General features: G+C 41.7%; 1 protein-coding gene across 1 annotated transcript in view; it reads right to left on the reverse strand.

The window, feature by feature from the left end:
* Positions 1 to 702: 702 nt before the first annotated feature.
* The window catches only part of LOC309663576 (uncharacterized protein), a 117,015-nt gene continuing 99,106 nt past the window's right edge, over positions 703 to 18,611 (reverse strand). Inside the window, exons 4-7 of the mRNA XM_082467657.1 lie at positions 13,207 to 13,255; positions 10,498 to 10,601; positions 8,433 to 8,526; positions 703 to 2,165 (exon numbers count right to left, since the gene is read on the reverse strand). Coding sequence (XP_082323783.1) covers positions 2,122 to 2,165; positions 8,433 to 8,526; positions 10,498 to 10,601; positions 13,207 to 13,255 — 291 coding nt within the window. The 3' untranslated portion in view covers positions 703 to 2,121. The remainder of the gene's footprint in view (positions 2,166 to 8,432; positions 8,527 to 10,497; positions 10,602 to 13,206; positions 13,256 to 18,611) is intronic.

The raw sequence follows: 18,611 nt of genomic DNA on the forward strand, positions 1-18,611 counted from the left end.
TTAACGGGGTTACTGGTCTCAGTCCTTCTATTTATCACTAGACTCTAAGTTCCCTGCAGGTAGAGGTCCTGTCTGTCACGTTCAACCTTATAACCTCCAGAGCTCTAGTGCTAACACAGAGCTGGCACATATTGGATTCTCAATAACTATGCATTGAATAGATGAATTTTAGTATTTTCTAAATCTATTTTCAGTTTGCCTCCGGGCTAATGAAACAATCCACTGTTCCCTTCTCAATTTATACAATTAAAATTGAAATTAGAAATTTTAATGATTATTGATATCATTTTATCTAATTATTGTTCCATGTTTGCCATCTCATATTTCAAGATCCACATCCTTCCCTCACTGGCCATGGAGAAAGGGAAAATGTCAATGTGGATAATTGGGCAGTTAGAGCTCATTGAGCTAAGTGCCTGAGAGTCTGACCACAAAAATGAAAGCATAAAACCAGTTTTTTCCCCTTATTATCAAATAAAGATGGTTCTCAGATCAAATCAATAGACATTTTCTGGGTGCCCACTAAGAGAAAAGCCATGGGCCCAATGAAGGTTACTAAGAAGATTTACTTCCTAAGAGCTTATAACTTAGGAGAGTTAGAAATTTTACATAAATTATTTGCTTCTGTTAATTCCTGGCTTTGTTCCCAATGCAATTCAATATCACTCCGTATCTAAGGGACTACCCATTCATCCATAACCACTCACATGCATCTCTGATCATCTCCATTTTGTAGACGTAATACTGATCTATAACTTCATCAAAGGTGCTGTACATCTTGTTCAGGAAGTCCACTACCTGATTTGGCATTCTGGTTCTGGCAAGCTGAGTGAAGCCCACGATGTCACTAGAAATGGGCAGTGAGGTAGAAAAAAGTTAAATCAGGAAAAATAATTGGTAAGACCCCATTAAGCAATGGTACCTCCTTGTTCTGCACAATTTTTTGAGGCTCTCAGAATTCTAGGCCAGGGACCCCAAGACCCATGGGCCAGTTAATTGCTTTAGAAAATATTCCTAATTGTTTCATATGCTTGGTTAGTTTTTCTGCTTGGTTTTGGGTTTGAGGTTTTGGGGGTTTTGTTTTTGTTTTTGTTTTGCTTAGTTTGTCTTAGACTGTATTGGTATATTCAAAGCTACGCAGCTTGTTTGATGAGAACTTCATCCCCTAACATCTGGCCTTGCCCTGTTTCTGCCAATCAAGTGACTGGGTTTATATAACAAGAGATTTACATAGATTGAGACGGCTGTGCAAATCTTATTTAGAGAAGTCCCAGGTCAAGGTTAATTTGCTTACCAGTTATCCTGATTCCTACCTATATTCTAGGTCTTTTATTTGGTTGCTAGTGAGGCTTTCATTTCCTCAGATAAATACTCAAAGTTGGAAAGAGGCTTGTCTGCCTTTTCCCCACCCTAGGAGAGAGTCTCCATCACTGCCAGGGCACAACTCTGAGTGTGTCTAAACTCTGGGCTCACTTTCTCATCAGTAAAACAAGGAAAGTCCCTTGACCCCCAGATTAGGACTCACTGCTTTGAGTGCCTGCAGCAAACTGCCCTTGTGCAAATCGTTTAGAATGTTTCAAGTTCACAGCTTACAACTTCAATTTACAGGTTTTTGTCTGAACTATCAAAACTTGCCCCCAGGCAGGCAACCTCGGTCCTGCCTCATCACTCCTGTGGCCATTGTGTCCTTTGCTATGGAAGGCGAGAACGATATGGTCTATTTACTTCTTTAAAACACATTCCCTGAGATGAAGCAGTATACCTTTCTACATCAATTTCCTACTGTTTTTGCTAAACTGAATGCCTTTTAGTTCTAAGAAATTGATTTAAATTTAAAAATAAAAAGTGGTGGGGGTGGAGGGACTTAACCAAATCACGCCAATGTACCTTATTAACAACGTGCCTAAGTGGTAAACTCACTGCCACTTCACTCAAATGCCTGCATTTTCTTCTTTTGCAGATGTTACTTACTCTCCAGCTACTAACAGTCAGACACAAATTGTATAATACTGTATGTAGATTGCTTCATCTCTCTGACTTTTGAGCTGAAACCCTAACTCCAGCTATGTTAATTTACCTGAAAAAGATGGATGCACTCAGGTAACTCTGCACTTGGCGAGGTCAGCCTTCTCTTAGGTCATCAGCAGCTTGTTTCGGTAAACTGCCTGTTTTCAGGTATGAATTAGAATGGTCAATTATCCTCAAGGAAAAGGACACACAAAGCCCAGTCCTCATGTCTGTAGCATCATTTGTCACCATTGGCATTCTCAGTTGTTCTGCCCTCCACACTCAGTAGTAAGGTGTTGTTTTATTGTTTGCCTGGCCATAATGGATTTGTACCAAGCCGAGCACATTCCCTAACCTGAACTCTCCTGGAACCAGTGTTGAGTGGGGTCATGGGTACTGTTAGGGGCAGAGAAACAAGACTTCATTGGAGGAATGGAAGCTCTGCTTGTAATCCCATTCACACTGGGCTTTACTGACCGAGCACCTTGGTCACTGAGATCAATGCCTCCCTGAACTGGAGACGCTATTATGGGAATCAGGACCTCTCAGGGTGAGTTAAGCAGGCTCAGCTGCTACCTTGCAGGGATCTGCAATTTAGTTGGTGCCAGCAGTGAGTAGTGTTAGAGAACTCTGGGACTTTGAACTTTGTGGAGGGGGGTGGGGGGCGGGAGGTAGTTTGGTTCGTGGAACATTATGTTCCCAAGAACAGGCTATTACCTTCTTCACAGGGAGTTTGGTGGTGCATGAACAATTGTACCTGCCTCCTCTAGTCTTGGGAATAAAAAAAAAAATCTAACATTACTTGAATTTTTAGGCCATTAAAAGAAGCAAACCAACTAAGATCTCCATTCTGGCTAGAGGGTGAAAACCATCAGAGTGATTTACTGGGCACATTTAGTGTTCATTCCACTTGCAGGAAGCTTGGGACCCCCCCTGGAGGGATAAAGGATGAATATTTATTGGAGTCTAATAATAGTGGGAAAATCAAATTTTGTATTTTTTTCAGTGAAAGAAATAGGGTGATATTTTTGTATTTCCCTCAGGAATTTCTGTCTCAATAGGCCATTTTTGATATACATATTCATAATCTACCCTGGTAATAAGCTAAATACTTATAAATGCATCATGATCTGGCTATATTGCCGTTTCTTGTATTTGCAGTTAACTGAAGAATACAAAATGTAGTCAGGCTTCCAATCAATATTTACAGAGCAGCTACCATGTCACAGGCACTGGGGACACAAAAATGAATAAAATTCAGTCCCCACACACTAGTAACACATAATCCTATTAGATAAACAGAAATGCATACAAGTAATCCCATATGTGCACTAGCTGAATATAAAACCCTGGCTTCCTCTGGCCAGGAGAAGCCTTAAAGGGTTACACGGGAAGTACTGACTATCTCTGCCCAAAGGGGGGCCATTTCAGGTAGATTTAGAAAGTAACTCATTTCCACTGAAAGGAAGAGACTAACTCCCCTATGCCTATGGAGCAGGATAGTCAAGGACTCAAAAGGCTGATAAATAAACCACTCAGATTAGCTTGATTCTTCATTTTTGAGCCCCCTTTGAGAACGTGGATAAAAAACATGGGCCCTCTCCTAGGAAATGCATCAATCTTGCATGTGATTTCAGGGCTGCATGGACTACCTGAAGCCCAGACCTGGACTGTCTAGGGCACCGAATTTAGATAAGAAGACGAAAGCCAACAATAACATCCTGGTAAACATCAATATTTAGGGGTGAAAAGCATTTAAGAGACGTTGACCAGAGAAGAACCATCGAAGGAAACAGTGGTATCATCAGAACTGGGACGGACTGTGGGGACTGGTCATCCAGGGCAGCATCAGTCACCACTGGTTAATAAAACATCAGTGCAAATGCAAGGAGATGGAGAAGACTACATTCACCAAAACCCCTCTAGAGGGGCTTACCGTATGTGATTGAAATGGAACACTTAGATAACCCACTTGGAAGGGGAGAGACAGCCCTAAAGGACACGCTGTAAAATAAAATATAGTCCCCTACCTGCCTCTAAGGAAGGCAGATCAGATTAACCACAGCAGTTTGGGTTTTGCTGAGTACAGTTTGCAGGTTGGGGGCCAAAGCTGAAATGCGTGGGGTGTGGGAACCTGGGAGCCTTCAAACCTACATAGTTAGTGCTCAGCCCCTCCTCTTCATCATCATCGCCACCATCGTCATTATCATCATTATCAACATCATCACTAACACTTATTTTGCTCCGGGTACATTACATGGACTAACTCACTGAATCCTCACAACCATTCTGTGATGTAAAATTAAGATCCCCATTTTACAGATGGGGAAGAGGAGAAGAGTGGAAGAGCTGAGATTTAAATTCAGGGAGTCTAAATCCAGAGCTCTCTTTCTTAGCTACATTGTGAGACAGACAACAGTAAAAAAAAATAGTTCTGAAAGGACAAATTTTGGTCTTTCTAGGATACTCATATGCCTTGGTTTGAACCCATATGTCTTAGACCTTCCTTGAGTCAGAGAAGATGGGAAGAAAAACAAAAGTGCATAGTGTCCTAGAAGCCAAGGGACAAAAAGGAGTGATCAAGTTCTCAAATTCTTTAGAGACATGAACTAGGGTGAGGACTGTCAAATAACCTCTGGCATAAGGCATGACCTTGGGTGAGGGCAATCCTTGCAGAATGATGAGTGTGGGTGTCATACTGCGATGGGTTGAGGCACAAATAACAGGTAAAAAGAGATCACTGAGCATATATTACTTTTTAACAAGTTCTTCAGCTGAGAGGACAGAAAACAAATTTGCTTCAGGATAAGGAAGCTCAAATTAAACCCCCCCCCATCTCTAGCCCCTACCTCCCACCCACACCTTGCTCTTTTGTAGGAGAACTAACATTTGCAGCACTTCTGCTAACAGCCAGGCACTAAGTTCCTCATATTCATTATCTCACTTCATTTTCACTCTAGCGTTGTTATGATTATTTAGAGGTTCAAAGAGATCGAGTCACATAGCCAAGACAGTGGAAGAAACCAAATCTGAACTCAGGATGGCCTGCTTCCAAAGCTCTTGGAATTTCATCTACATGAAGAAAAGGAAAACTGCATATATTAGTAAACTGAGGTGAAGGAGCGAAAGCCAAAGGAGAGCCTGGAGGTACGGTGGGTACCTCCACCGTAGGGTATGGTGGAAAGAGGAAATCATCATGGAGCAAAGGTCCATCAGTTTTTTCCCTTTCTATTAGGTCCTTCCTTTAGATACTACATCTCCTAAATTTAATTTAAAAAGAAAACTCATTGACTGCCTCAGATATGGCCTCATTTCTCTACACATTTTCGGAGCAAAACTCCTTAAAGTAGTTGCCTATACTTGCTATCTCCACTTCCTCTTGTCCTATTGTCCCCTAAATACTCTCCAAAGAAGGCTTTTTCCCATCCAAACTCCACCAAAACTGCTCTTGTTAAGGCCACCAGGAACCTCCACATTGCCGCATCCAGCGGTTGATTTAAGAATCAACCTCGGGCTTCCCTGGTGGCGCAGTGGTTAAGAATCCGTCTGCCAATGCAGGGGACATGAGTTCAAGCCCTGGTCTGGGAAGATCCCACAGGCCGCGGAGCAACTAAGCCCGTGGGTCACAAATACTGAGCCTGCGTTCTAGAGCCCACGAGCCACAACTACTGAAGCCCGTGCACCTAGAGCCCATGCTCCGCAACAAGAGAAGCCACCGCAATAAATCCACACACCGCCACGAAGAGTAGCCCTGCTCGCTGCAACTAGAGAAAGCCCACACACAGCAACGAAGTCCCAATGCAGCCAAAAATAAAATTTAAAAAGAATTAAAAAAAAAAAGAATCAACCTCATCTTACTCAACCAGCAGCAGCATTTAACACAGTTGGTCACTCCCTCCTGCGGGAGACACTTTCCTCCCTTGGTTTCTGAAACACCACCTAACCTTGATTCCAGCTGCTCCTTCTCAGTCTCCATTGCAGGCTTGTCCTCTCTCTCCCCCTGACCTCAACATTGAGGGACCAGAAAGCTCATGCCTAACCTCGCTCCTGCTGCCTCTTTTACTTTTTACTTTATCTTCTACTTCTCTGCCCCACTGACCCCCTTGCTGTCCCTCCTACTCCAAGCATGCTCCTGCCTGTGTGCCTCCTGTCCGCTATGCCCCGATGTCCCTCACTTCATTCAGGGTGCTGACCACACCATAGAAAACAGCAGCTGCAGTCACTCTCTCACTCCTAACATGGCTTTATTTTTCTCCCAGCACTTATCACCACCTGACACATCATATAACTATTTGTTAGTTTGTACATTTCCTGTCTTCCTTCCCTAGATTCTGAGCTCCACATGAGCAGAGAATCAGTCTGTCCTGTGTATTGCTGTTTTGCCTGCCTAGTACAATGCCAGCACGTAGTAAATAACTAATAAGTACTGGTTCAATGACTAAATGAAAGGAGGCAGCAAGATGGGATTCAGAACCCAAGTGGAGAGGTTAGCCTCAGAAAGCAGAAGGCATATGCCTTCCTCTGAAAAAAGAAGAAACAAGGCAGAGATAGGCCTTTATTTGATAAGTTTGGTGATAGTTGGAATTGGGGAACATGGGTCAGTTTCACACGTTAGAGCCCATAATTAGGAAGGCGCGATGGTGGAGCAAGGTAATCCATTGAGAGTGAGCACAGATGAGATCAGGAAGGAATGTAAGGAAAGCAGTAAATGTTAGGAGTTATCATCAAGGCAACTGGGGATAAATAAAAAGACTGCCACACAGCTGTAGTCTACATGGCCAAGAACATCCAGGTCAATGTCTGGAACTAACACACCTGGATCTCAAGACAGATAGAGGGTTAAAACTCCAGGTTTGAAAGTCACTGGCATATAGGTAGTGGTGGAAGCTGAGAGCAGGAGCTAAAGCAGAGAGTTTCTGAACAAGTAAAGTGCACGCCAAGGGTAGACCCCAGGAAACCGTCAACAGTCAAGGTGTGCATGATGGTTGCAGAGCCGCTGAAAAGACTGTGAGGAAGCCAGCTGGGCAGCAAGGGGTGAAGAGGAGAGAGGCAGTAGGGAAATCCAGAGAGGAGAGAGCTTCAGAAAGAAGGGAGGAGTCAGAGGTGTCAATTCTGGAAAGTGGTCAAACAGAAGAACCAATTATTCCAATTGGTTATTCAAGAATTATGGGTCTGACAATTATCTTACTACTGCTGATTCCACTGCATTAAAACAATGCTTAGTTTACTTGCTGAACTGCTAGTTAGTAGTTTTCCAAGCAGGGATGCAAATTAGTATCCACCAGTGAGCCTTTAAAATACTAATGACTGAATTTTCCCCCTGAATAATTATAGCAGAATATCCGAAGGGTGGGGTCCAGGCATGAGTTTATTGTGAAAGTCCCAAGAGATTGTAACGTGCAGCCAGGATTGAGAAGTCCCTTGTTAGGGGAAACCAGGCCTTCTACAATAACCACGTGGGGAACCTCCATGCCTGGCACATACTGAGCAACCCTAGCCCACCCAACAGGGCAGAGGATAGAAAACTTTGGTCCTTGAGATAATGGGAACAATTTGTTGGTATGCTGGGGGACCTTGCCTAGGCACCTAAGCCTGGAGATATAATGGTCACCCTCTCTGCCAGGTACCCACTGCCTATTTGCTTGCTTGGTTTAGCAGAACCTTCAAACAAAGATCCTGGTCTACCATCATCATCAACATCATCATCATTATCATATCTATTGAGCTCTTCATTGTACCAGGCACTTGCTAAGAGCATTACATGCATTAACTCATTTAATATGACACTCCTCTGAAGTAGGTACAGCTTTTAATCCCTATTTTATGAGATAAAGAAACTGAGGCTCATAAAGTGACTTGCACTTACCCAAGGATCATAAAGCTAGAAAAAGGCAGAGCTGGGACACTGATCCAGCTCTGGCTCACTCCAGAACCCAAGCTCTAAGCCATGTCTACATCAAACCTACACCATACTCCACTGCCGGGGTTGGAGTCCTCTACCTGCCTGAGCACCTCCCCTGCAGCTTCCTAGTAGGGCTGCTCTTCCAGCTCCACCTCCCCCTAGGCTGGGCTCTTCCTTGCGAGACTTATGCACAGCTGCCCCAAATCCAGTGCTGACATTAAATCCTTTCCTTTGCATTACAGGTAAAGATTTGTCTTCTCCCTTCAACCTTAGACACACATTAACTTCTTTTTAAGGGACTCAAGAGTTATCAAAATTCTAGAGCAAATGAGAACTGACCCTTTAAAATTCATACAATCAGAACACAGGATTTTAAAACAAAGATGTAAAATTGTTATTTCCATGGCTTCAGCAATTAGTTTTCAGAAAAGAGCATTCCAGAAAAACAAGTCAAATGGAAATGCATGAACTAACTAAATCAGCCTTTATTATTGACATTGTACTTCAATAAGGCGTTACTTACTATAGAGCAGGAGGTCCGTTTTTTGGTTTTCAGGCATTGGGTATTGGGTCCTTTCTGCCACAAGTACTTCTGGGTGTTTCCTGTACTTCTCCAACTAAGCATCCATCACAAAGAGAAATTATTTTATGGGAACACTTTGCTCCCTGTGTATTAATCTCTGACTCTTTGAAAGCTCCTAGAAGGCAGGGGGATTTCCATAGGGGGTCTTGGCTTATAATTAACATCCCCTTGGGATCCAGTAAGCAAGCCAGCTCTGAGGGGGTGCACCACTGAGACTTGCTCTGGTAAATCCGTACCTGAATGGGTGCAGTTAGTGAGGACTGGGAAGTCACCCAAGCTTACCAGAGACATCATCAGATTCACTGGACAACTTTGTTGGGATTCATCTTGTATAAAAGCTTCTTTACTTGTTTAAATTGGGTCTTTAGGATGGGTTGCCTTTCCTGTACCTCCTAATCAACTGTAGTGATCAACAGTAACAGTCATGCACTGATTTACTGATATTCTGAAAAGAACTACAGAAATGAACAATTTGGAATCATCTATTCCTGGGTTTCCCTATCTTTTTTAACCTTAGCCCCACCAGCCAGGAAGATTTGGTTGAGCTTTACATTCAGTAGCTACAACTGCTACATCAATATGACTTTTGTTCATTTTACAAATATGAAATTTGATAATATCACACAAGATACACGCTCTTTTAGGGGCTCATCCCTAGTTCTGATATGCAACCTGTGTCTGCCCCTTGGACTCACTGATGTAGTATCCTTTTTTATCTTAAAGCTAAGGAAACTAAGGGAATTTCCTGGCGGTCCAGTGGTTAGGACTCCACGTTCTCACTGCTGAGGGCCTGGGTTCAATCCCTGGTCATAGGAAATAACATCTCACAAGCTGCGCAGGGCGGGCAAAAAATAATAATAAGGAACTAAAGCCCAGAGATCCTCAGATGCCAGAGGCCTGAGGGTTTAAGCTCACGAGGGCAATTAACGCCATGGCTGGGACTAGATCGATGAACTCTGTAAAATCACTGGCTGGTCCATTCCACTCCAGCACTGTCCTATGAACTGCACCTAACCCTTTCAAAGTCACAATTCTCATTTCATGTTTTGGTAAATTAATTCTTATCAATTATACAAATTATCATAAGCCCATGTGCATGTGTAAATCCCAAAGTGACAGGTATTATGGCTCCATAGCTGTATCTGCTATCTGTGTGCTGCATATGAACATGCTTGCTTTATTTTCATCATCACATGTGTCACTTGGTCATTATGTTTTATGGCACCAGAGCTCTGCAGGAATGCTGGGCTCCCAACTTGGATTCTGCCCTCTCTCTTCTCTTCTCTCTCCACGTCTTCTCCCTGGGAGGCTTCACCCCATCTGTGGCCACATTACAGCATAGAAAGTGATGGTCCCCAAATTTCTATTTCCATCTGAGCCTCTGTTTCAAATTCCTGATACATATGCCAGTTGCCTACTGGGTCATCTCTACCTGGAGGTGGGTTTGGAAAAGCCAGAAAAATGCCAAGAAGTTGTTATTGTTACTTGAGGCAACAGGCTACTCTTGTTTTGTTTTGTTTTTTTAAATAATAACTACCACTTATTTTTTTATAAGCTAATTCATTTATTTATTTTTGGCTGTGTTGGGTCTTCGTTGCTGCATACGGGCTTTCTCTAGTTGCTGCAATAGGGGGCTACTCTTCGTTGCGGCGCACAGGCTTCTCATTGCGGTGGCTTCTCTTGTTGCGGAGCACGGGCTCTAGGCGCGCGGGCTTCAGTAGTTGTGGTACGAGGGCTCAGCAGTTGTGGCTCATGGGCTCTAGAGCGCAGGCTCTGTAGTTGTGGAGCACGGGCTTAGTTGCTCCGAGGCATGTGGGATCTTCCCTGATCAGGGCTCGCACCCGTGTCCCCTGCATTGGCAGGTGGATTCCCAACCACTGCACCACCAGGGAAGTCCCCAGGCTACTCTTGTTGATATATCTCTTTCCAAGACATAACATGAGCTCGTGGTTAGTCGATGTAATGGCTTCAGAGTCAAGTTCCCTGTCCCTCCTCACCCCCTTACCTCTGCATACTCTGAAGGGCAAGGACAGAGATTCTCAGTCTTCCCTGTAATCAGCTCCTCAAGAGGGAGACACAAGGATGCCCCACGGAACGAGGCTCTTCTTTCTGCGGGAGGGGAGAAAAGGAATGAAGAAAAGTAAAAAACAACTTAGCATTAGAAATAATCAAAACAGAAGCATGTGCCAAACACTCTAGAGCAAAATATAATTTAACTTATACTCCAATAAAGAGAAAAAAATATATATATATATACATATATATAACTTAACCACTCTGAAAGCTACACTCGCTTTCAATGATTTATTTATTCATTCACTCAACTAACATTTACTGAGCACCTAACATGTGTCAATCATGTCCTGAGGTGAGAGATAGCAATCCACCAAACATATAAAACTTGTCAGTTTGTGATAAGACAACAGAAGAGAATTTAGGCAAAGGAATCTATGTCAATGATGAACCATAGAATCTAATGCAGGTGAGGAGGAAAGGGGGGTATGAGAGGGAGTGAATTGCAGTCAGGTCAATGGATTGGACGCCCCAGAATGATACATTGGTGAGGTTGGAAAACTAAAGGCAATTTGCTAGAAAAATAGGAGGTGGAAGTCAGAGTGAGATACTGACATGGATACTGTGGAGGGGATGCAGTATGGGGTAATAATGATATCTCAGGTGTGATATAGAAATGGGTAGTTGAGGCAGGTAAAGGACAAGATCAAAGGAGAAGATGGAGGTCAAAAACCTGACGGGTATTGGGCACATCGTCCTCATGGATATTGAGGTCACGCAAAATTATAAAGGAAGTAGAATTGGAGAGAGAGAAACAGGGAGCCCAGGGCTGAATCTGTGTCCTTCCACCAGAGAACTGAATGGGAGCAAGGGAGCGAGCTGGAGCCTTGAATAGCTCTCTCAATCTCTCTAGGTCTCAGCTGCCACATCTGAAAACAAACTAGCACAAATAAACAATCTATAAGGTGACTTCCACCTAATAGCTCTAGTTTTGTATGCCTCCAAAGGGACAAGCTGAGATGATTGATTCAACCCCTTAGCCTCCATCTGACAGGTAAAAAAGGGCATAGGGAATGCTAACTATCAAGTTAGCAAGTATATCAATTTATCTGTTAAACAGCATTTGGAATTACACTGTGCATTAGGCATTCCTTTATATGATCCACTCTGGAGCCCTTACTAAGTGCATTAATTAACCACGAAGGAAAGAAAATTCAATTGTGCCACCAATCCCTGTCTCTCTCTTCTTTCCGCCATGTCATTTCCACCATTTAAAAGCTGTCGGTGCTCCTTTCTGACCAAACATGACTTTCTCAACCTGGCGTTTAAGAATCTCCACCAGTGGGCCCCTCCTAGACATGCATTCATTCCAGTGCTCACCAACATGGGCTGGTCGACTCTAGCACTGCTGCTCAGGCCCTCTGCTCCTCACTGCCCCTCACAACCCACACCCCCTGTCCCTGCCCTCCACACACTCACCTCACTCCTGTAGAGGACAGAGTGATGTCATCCTAGCCCCTGCCATTGACAAGTTCCATATATGGTTACTGATCAGTACAGAAATGACCTTGCTCATCTGCCCTTGTCTGAGAAAGTCTGCTTTCAGATATTGATGACAAATGGTGACTAGTATGAGCCAATCCCCACGAAGAGTCTTAGTTCATTGTTTTGTTTTGTTTTGTTTTAGTCCCCGTGGGATTACACTTAAACTGCATGTTGTTGTTGAAAATTAATTTGCTTAATCATATGTTAAAGCTATAACCAGTTAATTGGGCAGTAACTATATAATTGGGGGAAATAGGAATAGTGAGCCCAAATACTGTAGTTACCGGTATAAAATAAATTCTCCACTACCACCAACGTTTCACGATTCCTCTGATCTGAGAGTTGAGGCAGATTTTCTCAACATATACTATCATCTCTCCTGCAATTCCTCTTTGCATTTCTTTAAAAGTACCAAGATCAGTTGATATTGTCTGTTCTGGTTGAAATTCCCACATCCCTGATTTATCTGTTAAATGGCATTCAGGAGCACACGAAACTGTTGGTCAACATATACAGCTCACAGGGGTTTTACATTTAAAATAATGAAATGAAAAATCATTTCAAAGAACCATATCCCACCCTCATTCACCTCCTATTTCTCTTATAGATAATGTCTTTATGACAGTTTTGGTCTCTGTTGAAACTATGTATAATTTTTGTGATCTATTGGAAATCATAAACCTGGAGGGAAATTTCTTAAAATAAATAAACAAAGCCTAAGGATAAGAGGAATTTATTTAAGGATTCACATCCTGGGGAACAAAATCCACACTCAACATCATTATCATTGGAATATGGTCAAATGAAACAAATCCCAAAGGATCCCTGTGTTCCAGATGCAGTGAGAGAATCTTTAGTCCTGCTCTCCTTCAACTCAGTCTGCCTACACTTGGATAGGGGAACTCACCCTAATACCCAGAACACTTTACATATGGAATTTTTTCAGTACTTTTTCAAACCATAAGTATATGCTATTCAAAGATAGATACATACATAGATAGATAGACAATATATATCTTATTCTCTCCAAAAAATATACGATCAAATCAGACACAAGATCGTTCTCTGCTAGGGTAGGACATACTGTTCACTGCTAAGCAATGGAGAAGCAGACTCTCTGATGGTTCACTTGAAAATATGTCCAATAGACTCTTACCAAGACCAGGTCTCTTCGTGTGGCAGTCTCCAACAAAATGATGGCATAGCTGCAAAAAGACACACAGGTCATTTTGATGTGAAATCCCTCATCCAGAGCAAATTAAAAATCTACACAGATTTTTAATGTGTGGCTCTGTGAAATGCAGAGCCACCGTTTGCAGGGACAGTGGACACATTGCTTCAGGTAAGCTCAGCTATACACACATTTGTGAATGCTATGGGGTCATAATTATCCAGAAAAAAGTGAATGTTTCTTCCAAATAAACTAGATTCGCCTACACATGTCACATTTAAAAATAAATTTAGATGTTCATAGGCTTATCTAAAATTACAGACCAGAAGTTATTTGTTATGCTACTTACATTGCTAGTACCTGCTAGTCCATGAGTATCAACCTGAACTCTTTTGTTAGTTATACTTGGTAAGAGATCATGTTAGAAATACTTTCCCCAGATGCTCATATTCCTGTTACATTTTCACTGTGCTGTTATATAATCATATCTGAGTGTTTCCTTCTGGTACTTTTAAAATTTCATTTTTCATATTGAAAATTTAAAGCTGCCCCCAAATTAATTTTGGTTAAAGGTGTGAACTAGGAATCTAATGTTTTTTTTGCCAAATGGTTAGACAGTTGTCCTGAATCCTTTATTCACACAACCTCTCCTTTTCTCTCTTATTTGAAATTCCATTTTTTCAAATACTAAATTATCATATCCACTTTGGCCCATTTCAGGACTATCTGCTTACCTTTCTGCCTCATTTCTCTCCATTCCTACCTCCCACTCCACCCTCATCTCTAAGCTCTGGTCATACTTAATCGATTTACAATCCCAGACTGGACCATCCTCTCCTACATCTTTCACATGTTGTTCTCTCTCTTTGGAATAACCTGTCATCTCCCCTTCTCCTGGCAAAAGTCCACTTTTCCTCAGCTCACCTCCACGGGCAAACCTCCCATGGTCCATTCATTCCCTATGCCCAGTCTAGACTAGATGCTATCCCCATGCACCTGACACTCCCCTAGGACTTCCATCAACACTTCTATAACTCTGCTTATTTGTCTTTCCCACCAAGCCAAGACATTCTTGAAGGCAGGGAATATTTCTTATTTATTTTTGTAACCTTCACTGTCCATCACAGTGTTTGTTATATAAATTTATTAGACCTAGCAAGTGCCTACTACTTGCCTGTAGCTACACTCTTTAGATGTTAAACAGGACTTTCTGCCAGCATCTCCAGTCAGGTCTCTGCTGAGCACCAGGGGGTGAGCCTGGTTCAAAATCCTGTTTCCTCTAGGCATCCTTGTCTAGATATAATGACCTACCCATTCCCATTCATGCCCCAAGATATAACACAAATCTTCTTCCAAAATAATGCATTCAGATGGCAATAGATCCTTAAGAATGTTGATGTAACCTTTCTATTTTTATTATAGAAACTGCAATTTAAACCTATGCAAGTAAATTTGTGTTAAATTCCCACAAAAAAAAAAAAAAAAAAGAATGTTGATGTAAAGAGGGCGTGGTTCAGAGAGATCAGCTCCATGCTTTGTGACCACCTAGAGGGGTGGGATAGGGAGGGTGGGAGGAGGGAGACGCAAGAGGGAAGAGATATTGGGATATATGTATATGTATAGCTGATTCACTTTGTTATAAAGCAGAAACTAACACACCACTGTAAAGCAATTATACTCCAGTAAAGATGTTAAAAAAAAAAAAAAAAGACGGCGTGGTTGCAGGATTTCACTAGTGTGTCTCCTGCCATGCAAATGCCTGGCTCTTACTGGAAACCCCAGTTGAGAGGAATGTCACCATTGAACAGAACATCCATCAAGCTTCCCTTTGGGCAGTATTCTGTCACAATAACCACATCTGGCACTCCAATGAATCTGCAAATGTTTGGATGATCTAATTCTCTGGGGAAATCAATAATACAGACCAGAAAGGATCTTTCTGGAACACGATCTCCTAATTCCCACTTTAAAATTTGGCCTAGTTTTTCTGAACCATAAAGGAAAAAACATCCTTCTAGATTTAGTGTTGGGCACAAATAAAGCTTGTAAATCCACCCATTGTGATGCAGAATAAAGTATTTAGAAAAAAACATACCTCATCATCACAATTCATTCTGGGCCAGGCACTTTACATCCAACATCACTCTTTTGCACAAAAACCCTGCCTGGTAGCTATGATTATCTCCACTCTGAATGAGGAAACTGAGGCTCAGAAAGGCGAAGTAACTTGGCCAAGGTCCCCCATAGGTAAGAGAGCCAGATCCTAAGCCTGACTTTGCCGAATTCCAAAATTCATTAATGGTTTTTTAACATTGCCATACTGTATTCCAATATAAAATACAAATACAAAGAGGAAAGATCTCACATTGAGAAAAGTTTCATTTTTCTCAAAAATGTTGTTCCTTTGAAAACAAAAGGCAATTTTCACAAGCCAAGTAGTCACAGATTTTTCAGAGCCTTTCCACACTGGCCTCTCATATGTTTGTTTCTCTTTAAGTTGGAGTACCCCACTCCTGGAGGAGGAGAAAGCTCTCCCTGAATCCCAGGCGTGCAGCTGGCTTTTCCGCGTGGCTAATTACTACATCTGCACCATCAGCACAGAGGCACAGGTGCTGTTTTGCATAAGCCAAGGATTGACTTGCAGATTGTCCATGGGGAGTTTTCTAGGCATAACATTTTTCTCCAGTCAAAATTCCACCATCTTTTCAGCCTAAAGCTTGTTTCCCCAGTCATCAATCCTTGGATTAGATCACAAACAAGACATCCTCCAAGGGATAGCACAGAGCATTACTCTTCAAAACTGATTCTGGTGAGGGGAGGAATACTGATGCTGGTTGTACAGCAGATAAAGGACCTTCTGCCCCCTCTCCCCTCTGTTAGGAGGATTGGATGAATGCTCTGGTCTCTCCTACCCGTGATTCACTTTCCACTGAGGGGGTAGACCATGTGATGGGTGAGAGTTCATGCTCACTGTGCTACAATTAATGGTGAACAGCATTACTGTGTTAAAGACTGCCCCTTCTGTTTCTGCTCCACGTGGTAAGCCCCCCTGGGCTGTCTTTCCTAAGTGCGGCAGGCCTGCCATTCTTCTTGTTCAACCTATGACTAGGTGGGTGTGGCAGGCCTGTAGTCTTGGCATGTGGATGGTGAGAGAAGTGACTGCAGGCCCAATTCCTCACTTGCTCACACTGTCATGGGGCTGAGCATGTGAATCTAATGCCTTAGATTTGGGCTGGGTGGTGGAAGCATGCACTTCAACTTTTCACACCAGAGTCAGGTTCTCTAATCTAGCTTTTTTTTTAATATATAAATTTATTGTTGGTTCTTTGAGAAGATAAACAAAATTGATAAGCCATTAGCCAGACTCATCAAGAAAAAGAGGGAGAGGACTCAAATCAATAAAATCAGAAATGAAAAAGGAGAAGTTACAACAGACACCGCAGAAATACAAAACATCCTAAGAGACTACTATAAGCAACTTTATGCCAATAAAATGGACAACCTGGAAGAAATGGACAAATTCTTAGAAAGGTATAACCTTCCAAGACTGAATCAGGAAGAAACAGAAAATATGAACAGACCAATCACAAGTAATGAAATTGAAACTGTGATTAAAAATCTTCCAACAAACAAAAGTCCAGGACCAGATGGCTTCACAGGTGAATTCTATCAAACATTTAGAGAAGAGCTAACACCCATCCTTCTCAAACTCTTCCAAAAAATTGCAGAGGAAGGAACACTCCCAAACTCATTCTATGAGGCTACCATCACCCTGATACCAAAACCAGACAAAGACACTACAAAAAAAGAAAATTACAGACCAATATCACTGATGAATATAGATGCAAAAATCCTCAACAAAATACTAGCAAACAGAATCCAACAACACATTAAAAGGATCATACACCACGATCAAGTGGGATTTATCCCGGGGATGCAAGGATTCTTCAATATACGCAAATCAATCAATGTGATACACCATATTAACAAATTGAAGAATAAAAACCATATGATCATCTCAATAGATGCAGAAAAAGCTTTTGACAAAATTCAACACCCATTTCTGATAAAAACTCTCCAGAAAGTGGGCATAGAGGGAACCTACCTCAACATAATAAAGGCCATATATGACAAACCCACAGCAAACATCATTCTCAATGGTGAAAAACTGAAAGCATTTCCTCTAAGATCAGGAACGAGACAAGGATGTCCACTCTCACCACTATTATTCAACATAGTTCTGGAAGTCCTAGCCACGGCAATCAGAGAAGAAAAAGAAATAAAAGGAATACAAATTGGAAAAGAGGAAGTAAAACTGTCACTGTTTGCGGATGACATGATACTATACATAGAGAATCCTAAAACTGCCACCAGAAAACTGCTAGAACTAATTAATGAATATGGTAAAGTTGCAGGATACAAAATTAATGCACAGAAATCTCTTGCATTCCTATACACTAATGATGAAAAATCTGAAAGAGAAATTATGGAAGCACTCCCATTTACCACTGCAACAAAAAGAATAAAATACCTAGGAATAAACCTACCTAGGGAGACAAAAGACCTGTATGCAGAAAACTATAAGACACTGATGAAAGAAATTAAAGATGATACCAACAGATGGAGAGATATACCATGTTCTTGGATTGGAAGAATCAACATTGTGAAAATGAGTATACTACCCAAAGCAATCTACAGATTCAATGCAATCCCTATCAAATTACCAATGGCCTTTTTTACGGAGCTAGAACAAATCATCTTAAAATTTGTATGGAGACACAAAAGACCCCGAATAGCCAAAGCAGTCTTGAGGGAAAAAAATGGAGCTGGAGGAATCAGACTCCCTGACTTCAGACTATACTACAAAGCTACAGTAATCAAGACAATATGGTACTGGCACAAAAACAGAAACATAGATCAATGGAACAAGATAGAAAGCCCAGAGATTAACCCACGCACCTATGGTCAACTAATCTATGACAAAGGAGGCAAAGATATACAATGGAGAAAAGACAGTCTCTTCAATAAGTGGTGTTGGGAAAACTGGACAGCTACATGTAAAAGAATGAAATTAGAATACTCCCTAACACCATACACAAAAATAAACTCAAAATGGATTAGAGACCTAAATATAAGACTGGACACTATAAAACTCTTAGAGGAAAACATAGGAAGAACACTCTTTGACATAAATCACAGCAAGATCTTTTTTGATCCACCTCCTAGAGTAATGGAATTAAAAACAAAAATAAACAAGTGGGACCTAATGAAACTTCAAAGCTTTTGCACAGCAAAGGAAACCATAAACAAGACGAAAAGACAACCCTCAGAATGGGAGAAAATATTTGCAAATGAATCAACGGACAAAGGATTAATCTCCAAAATATATA

Source organism: Balaenoptera physalus (genome assembly GCF_965194825.1).
Source record: "Balaenoptera physalus genome assembly, chromosome: 7".
Taxonomy (NCBI): domain Eukaryota; kingdom Metazoa; phylum Chordata; class Mammalia; order Artiodactyla; family Balaenopteridae; genus Balaenoptera; species Balaenoptera physalus.